This window comes from Podarcis erhardii (genome assembly GCF_964252035.2).
Source record: "Podarcis erhardii genome assembly, chromosome: 13".
NCBI classification, from domain to species: Eukaryota; Metazoa; Chordata; class Lepidosauria; order Squamata; family Lacertidae; genus Podarcis; species Podarcis erhardii.
Genome location: NC_138502.1, coordinates 8,007,409 through 8,014,638, shown reverse-complemented (window position 1 = coordinate 8,014,638; position 7,230 = coordinate 8,007,409). Strand labels below are relative to the sequence as shown.

At 46.9% G+C, this 7,230-nt stretch overlaps 2 protein-coding genes across 2 annotated transcripts; both read left to right on the top strand.

Moving 5' to 3' along the window:
- Positions 1-392: 392 nt before the first annotated feature.
- LOC309326688 (olfactory receptor 10S1-like) lies at positions 393-1,334 on the top strand (the record flags this gene model as incomplete). The annotated part of the gene is made up of 1 exon (XM_081835565.1): positions 393-1,334. One exon carries the CDS (start codon positions 393-395, stop codon positions 1,332-1,334), a length of 942 nt encoding a protein of 313 aa, XP_081691691.1.
- Positions 1,335-5,689: 4,355 nt separating this feature from the next.
- LOC309326541 (olfactory receptor 10S1-like) lies at positions 5,690-6,631 on the top strand (the record flags this gene model as incomplete). Its single annotated transcript, XM_081835357.1, has 1 exon — positions 5,690-6,631. The coding sequence occupies one exon, from the start codon at positions 5,690-5,692 to the stop codon at positions 6,629-6,631; it is 942 nt and encodes a 313-aa protein (XP_081691483.1).
- Positions 6,632-7,230: the final 599 nt, after the last annotated feature.

Below are 7,230 nucleotides of genomic sequence, written 5' to 3'. Positions count from 1 at the left end.
ACTGCCAACCTTTGTGTATACAGTGCTACCTCGGGTTACATACGCTTCAGGTTACACACTCCACTAAGCCAGAAATAGTGCTTCAGGTTGGTTTAGAACTTTGCTTCAGGATAGGAACAGAAATTGGGCTCTGGCGCCGTGACGGCAGCAGGAGGCCCCATTAGCTAAAGTGGTGCTTCAGATTAAGAACAGTTTCAGGTTAAGTACGGACCTCCGGAACGAATTAAGTACTTAATCCGAGGTACCACTGTATATGTAACTTCCCCTTTGTGGTGACCCACTGAACTGCATGTTGCAACGTGCATGTTCTCACATCCTTTGGTTATCCTTTGATCTTGTCTTGCCCTTCGGTTCAGATTACTCACTTTGTTCCTTGCCTCCTGTACTATCAGATGGACCCTGCCAACCAAACTGTGAAGGTCTTCATCCTGCAGGGGTTGCCAAACACAGCCGAACTCCCCCTTCTCTTCTTCTTCATCTTCTTGGTCATCTACATGCTGACTGTGATGGGGAACCTCCTCATCCTGATCACCATCTTGTTCGAACCCCAGCTCCATAGTCTCCCCATGTACTTCTTCCTCTGCCACCTCTCCTTCCTAGACACCTGTCTGTCCTCTGTCACAGTGCCCAAAGTCTTGATGGGCTTCATAAGGTCCAGCTACAGAACCATCTCCTTTAGAGGTTGCATTGTCCAGCTCTATACCTTCCACTTTTTGGCAAGCACCGAGTGCTTCCTTTACACCGTCATGGCTTATGACCGTTACCTTGCCATCTGCCGCCCGCTGAACTACAGTACACTCATAAACAGGAGGGTCTGCTCTGGTCTCACAGCTGGGACCTGGCTCACTGGTTCCTTTCATGCTGCTATCCATACCAGCCTGACGTTCCGTCTGCCCTACTGTGGTCCCAACCAAGTGGACTACTTCTTTTGTGACATACCACCAGTGCTCAAATTAGCCTGTGCCGACACAGCTGTGAACCATGCCGTCATACTGGCCAACATTGGTGCCGTGGCTGCCGGCTGCTTTGTGCTCATATGTATCTCCTATGCCTACATCACATCTGCCATTTTGAAAATCCAAACAACGGAGGGAAGGCGCCGGGCCTTCTCCACTTGCAGTGCTCACCTTACAGTGGTGCTGCTCTACTACGGACCTCCAGTCTTTATATACTTGCATCCATCTTCAAGTGCCTCCACCTATGGGACTCTGGCTGTTTTCTACACCATCATCACTCCTATGTTGAACCCGTTCATATACACATTGCGGAACAAGGAGGTGAAAAGAGCGTTGAGGAAATCATTCAAGAGGCATATCGCTTCTCAGGAACGATAGTTTGGGCAGTCAGATTCCACAGGGCGGATAAGCTCTGTACAAATTTAGGAGCAGATTTATTGGACCGGGATAGAAGAGGGCTTGGGGAACCATTTTCAACATGAGGGCCACAGTCCCATCTGTGAAAACTTCTTAGGGACACATACCAGTGGTGGCATGACCAGAAGCAAAAACACGTAGAGCAACAGAACTGGAGCGGTCCAACTTTCATACAATATAGTAGTGAGTGATTTGAATGTTCTTACTCTTAGCTGTGGTATGCCTTCTCTTTATAGGTGTTGCTAGGATCTGAAGCAAAAGCCATATCCGAAACATCACAGTGAGATTCCTGAGATGTGTGTGTCCACAATTACCTAATTTGAAGTCGTTTCGAATCCCCGCGATGGGATGAGCTCCCGTTGCTCGGTCCCTGCTCCTGCCAACCTAGTAGTTTAAAAGCATGTCAAAGTGCAAGTAGATAAATAGGTACTGTTCTGGTGGGAAGGTAAACGGCGTTTCCGTGTGCTGCTCTGGTTCGCCAGACGCAGCTTAGTCATGCTGGCCACATGACCCGGAAACTGTACACCGGCTCCCTCGGCCAATAAAGCGAGATGAGTGCCGCAACCCCAGATTCGGTCACGACTGGACCTAATGGTCAGGGGTCCCTTTACCCCTTTACCTAGGTGCTCAAGGTTAAGGCTGCAATCACACAGCAGTTCATTCCTATTCCCCTCACCAAACTACAGTTGTTGCAATAGTTTTTACAACACCATGTCTTCCTAGGGAATCCTGGGAACTGTAGCTTTTGTGAGAAGAACAGGGGTTAGCACCCTTAACAAACTACAGCTCCCAGAATTTTTTGGGGGAAGGCATGACTGGTGTAAGTGGTATCATGGTGCTTTAAATGCATGGTGTGAATGTGTCAGGGACTGGGCAGAGGGGGAATGGCAGAGACCGCCTCCTCAGCCTGACCCTTCCAGGGAGGAGGAAGAGGAAGACAACCCGGAGATTTGCAACCCAGAGGTCACAGCTCAGAGGCAGATGAGGGAAAAAGTTGGGAGATAAGTTGGGAGATGAGGGGAAAAGTTGGGAGATAATGGGAAAGGAGGAGGAGGATGCGGGGCAACAGCTGACGGGCACGGTGTCATTGGAAAGCCTTCCAGACCCCCCTCTCCCAGAACCCGGTGAGCCTTAAAAGTAGGCGAGCAAAGAGCTCAAAGACAGAGGGCATGTAGCAGCACCCATGGAAGTGACGAATGAAGAAGTGGGAGAGACGGAGGGTGGAGATTCACTCGGGACAACAACATTATCCAAGAGGCTGGGTTCTCTGTAATTATTGAATAAAAAAATGGTAAGAAGCTTCCCCTGTCTTTATACTTTCCTGGGGCAAACGGCTGGGAGCCTCTGACAGCATCCTACAGAATGTGGCTTCATAGCTTAGTAGAAGTTCCTAGGCTGAATCCCAGGCATCTCCATATCAGGCTGGGAGACAGTCATTTCAGGTGGTATAGCGCATATTAATATTGTGTATGCATGAAGCAGTTGGATATATAAAAGCTCATTCCTTTGGGAATAAAAATTGTCCAGACCTATCATTATGATTCAAAGCTTTACTAACCAGAACGTCTTCAAAATAGGTACAAAAACAATCAATGATACATCCAAATAATTCCATAAAGCATATTCTTATCCAAGCATAGGCTTCTCTTCTTAAATATATAACATAATTATGATCAGGGCAATAAACCAAAGCTCTGTCTCTTCCATAGCTTGCATTAGCCTGCATTCAGTCTAAAGCTAAGCAGTTCCTGAAGAGGCTTTCTGACTGCCCAGGAACAAAAACCCAAGAGGCAACTGTTTCAAAATGGAGATTTGCAATTAAATACATTAATCACATGTGTTCTAAGGTTAAACATTCATGTGAGAGCTAGCAGAGAACATCAACAGTTAATAATCAACTCAGTTAGAAGCTTAGAGACCACTCTTCTAGCTTAGTATACTCCAATGGAATTTTCTAATGTTAAACCTTTAGTAATATACATACAAGCAATTTCTATTTCAGTGTGAATTAAACAATTATACTTAACAGAGTGTGTGTCACTTGTTTGGATATGCATCCTAGCTTGTTTAGTCCTGCATGACACCTAATTTATAACACTTTCCTGCTTTCCACTCTGTTCCGATTTGAGATATATAGAGAGATACATAGTCTGAGTTTGATTCCTTCATCCAATAGCCACCAGTTCAATCTGCACTATACATTTCAAGCAGTATGATACCACTTTAAACTGCCTTGCCTTCCTCCAAAGAATCCTGGGAACTCTAGTTCCTCAAGGAAACCCCTTTTCCTCTCCCAGTTACAATCCTCAGCAGTCCATGAGAAGAGGGATTGAGGAATTGAGTGTTAAAGAGCTCGTGTGGTGTAGTGGTTAAGAGTGGTAGTCTCGTAATCTGGGGAACCGGGTTCACGTCCCCACTCCTCCACATGCAGCTGCTGGGTGACCTTGGGCCAGTCACACTTGTTTGAAGTCTCTCAGCCCCACTCACCTCACAGAGTGTTTGTTGTGGGGGAGGAAGGGAAAGGAGAATGTTAGCAGCTTTGAGACTCCTTCTGGTAGTGATAAAGTGGGATATCAAATCCAAACTACTAAAGCACTCTGGGAATGGTAGCTCTCTGAGGGCAATCAGGGTCTTCTTACAATGCTCAGCACCTTCAATAAAGCACAATTCCCATGATTCTTTGGGCGAAGCCATGGCTGTTTAAAGTGCTTTGATATCGCTTTAAATGTATAGTGCAAATGAGGCCTACATATCCGACTTCTGATTGAAGCCAGCTGGGCCACTGTAGTGAAAGGAATGACAGCCATGCCCTCTGGGTAATCTCAATGATTGAGGCAGGGAGATAAGAGCTCAGGGAGTTCTTAAGCTATCCTGGACCCAACTTGCACAGGGCTTTATAAATTAAGAGCCTCACATAAGGAGCACTGTGGAATTTTGAGATTTCATAACCGGTCTTCAGAAAACCAACAGCAAGCTCCATTGTTCTTGGTTGGGGGCGGGAGCAGGGCAAGCAGTTTTGCTAAGCACAGTTCTGGATATAACCAAACCGCGTCCTCTCATTTCAAGGTTGTATCATTTCAAACTGAGAGGAGGGGGAACAGATGCTGAATGCTCCTCAGCCCAGAGATGGGTTTTAGGAAACATGACCGGTTTTTTGAACTGGGCACAGAACCTTGCGAGCGCCACAACTATGATGTAGAATGGAAGGGAAGAGGTGGGGGAGGGGCACACAGAATTTTGGCATCACACAGAGTGCTGCTGAAATTTGAGGTGCCAAGGTCTGCCACTACTCAGCCCCACGAAGAGCTCCATGCACATGGATTGAGTCAGGGAGAAAGTTGCTGGCTAGACTTTCTCCTTGCCCATTAGTTTCCTATGGTTAAAAAAATTATTATATGATGAGTTAGTGAAACCTTCAACATCAACCTCACCCACTGAAATGGGAGTTTTCCTCCCTGTCTCACCGTACTTGGGGTTACCCAGCGAAGGAGGGAGCATTCCTGATATCCCCTGGGCATCAGCCAAAGGCCTCTCAGCCCCCTATGGAGCGTATCCTTCCCCCTGTGGTTTGGACTGTACAAGTATATAGACTAGTGGACACTCAGGAACTGTGCACATTGAAAACAATGCCTACATTCATCATAGCACTGCAGCTTTACTGGAGGTGAGTGTACCTGAATGCAAAAGCTATGCTTCTATTAAGATATGCATTTGTTCTCCTTCTGAGAAGCTCTCTAGATGATGGCTCAATACCTAAACAACGCTGGAGGTCAGGTTCTCCTAACAATATCTCTTCCTGAATTCCAGTTGCTGGGAGCTGCAAGAGAGAAGAGTACTGTTGCTTCTGGCCTCCCCATAGCATACTCTCCAAGTTTTAGGTAGTGAGACTATCATTTAAATGTAGGCATTTCCAAACGTAGAGGGAATGTGTGTAGAGCAGAGGCCGAGACAAAGACAGACAAAATGCAATGAGCCTGACAATTATTATTTTCTTCCTTCCTTTGAATGACTGATTTACTTTTCTTCTTGTTAGGAGCTGCAGGGCTCAGACTGCAAACCTTAGTGTATATGTGTTGCTGTCCCATGTAGTGAGCCACTGAATTGCATGTTGCAACTGCTGCCTAGATAATTTAATATCCTCAAACCTTGGACTGAGCTTGCCCACCCAGGCTGGGTGAAGAAGGAGAAGGCAGTCTGTTTCAGTTAAGATTTGTTCAAGGTCTGGGCATGTTGTTGCATCCTTTGGTTATCCTGCGATCCTGTCTTGTCCTTCGGTTCTGATTGCTCGCTTTGTTCCTTGCCTCCTGTGCTATCAGATGGACACTGCCAACCAAACTGTGAGGGTCTTTGTCCTGGGGGTGCTGCCAAACACAGCCGAACTCCCCCTTCTCTTCTTCCTCATCTTCTTGGCCATCTACACGTTGACTGTCCTGGGGAACCTCCTCATCCTGATCACCATCTTGTTTGAACCTCAGCTCCATAGTCTCCCCATGTACTTCTTCCTCTGCCACCTCTCTGTCATAGAAACCTGTCTCTCCTCTGTCACAGTGCCCAAAGTCTTGGCGGGCTTCCTACTTTCCAGCTACAGAACCATCTCCTTTGGAGGCTGCATCATTCAGCTCTATTCATACCACTTTTTGGCGAGCGCCGAGTGCTTCCTTTTCACTGTCATGGCTTATGACCGCTACCTTGCCATCTGCCGCCCGCTGAACTACAGTACACTCATGAACAGGAGGGTTTGCTCTGGTCTCACAGCTGGGACCTGGCTCACTGGTTCCTTTCATGCCGCTATCCATACCAGCCTGACATTCCGTCTGCCCTACTGTGGTCCCAACCAAGTGGACTACTTCTTTTGTGACATACCACCAGTGCTCAAGCTAGCCTGTGCCGACACTGCCGTGAATCATGTCATCACACTGGCCAACATTGGTGCTGTGGCTGCCGGCTGCTTTGTGCTCATATGTATCTCCTACGCCTACATAGCATCCGCCATTTTGAAAATCCGAACAACAGAGGGAAGGCGGCGGGCCTTCTCCACCTGCAGTGCTCACCTTACTGTGGTGCTACTCCAGTATGCGCCTCCAGTCTTTATATATTTACGTCCATCTTCAAGTGCCTCCACCTATGGGGCACTGGCTGTGTTCCAAACCATGATCACTCCCATGTTGAACCCGTTCATATACACACTGAGGAATAAAGAAGTGGAAAGGGCATTGAGGAAATTGTTCGACAGGCATGCCGCTTCTCAGGAACGATAGTTTGGGAGATCAGATTCCACAGGGCGAATAAGCTTTGCACAGGTTTAGGAGCACAATAGTGTTGAGTCTGCAGAAACATGTTCCCACTGTCAGAACTGCAAGATATCCCCACATTTGGAGCTACAAGGCCAGTTACACCTGAGCTCGAGATGAGGGAGAGTCAGGAAGTAACTTTTCTGTAGCCAAGTAGACAAATACCTGACTTAAGCATGCATTCCTAGCCACAAGTGACGCAGGAAATCATGCAATTGTGTGCTTGCTACAATTGTATAAATGCTTTGTGCTTTGTGTGCTCTACACTCAGTCTTTTGGAGATATCCTGCCAAGACTCACTGCTACAGCCTTGAGTAAACTCTTTTTACCTTTCTGCCTGTGGTTTCTTTATTGGCTTGGGAGGGACAGTGTTCTGAATTTGTTTCCAATAACAGGGCCACAGCCCCTTTTGTGCAACCTTGTTTGGGACACATGCAAGTGGGAGGCATGACCAGAGGCAGAAATTTGCAGACCAACAAATATAGGGTGGCCTAACTGTCATATAATTGTTATTAAAAAAAAAAAACCCTGCTCCCTTTCTCTATACGGAGCCCATATAGAGTCCT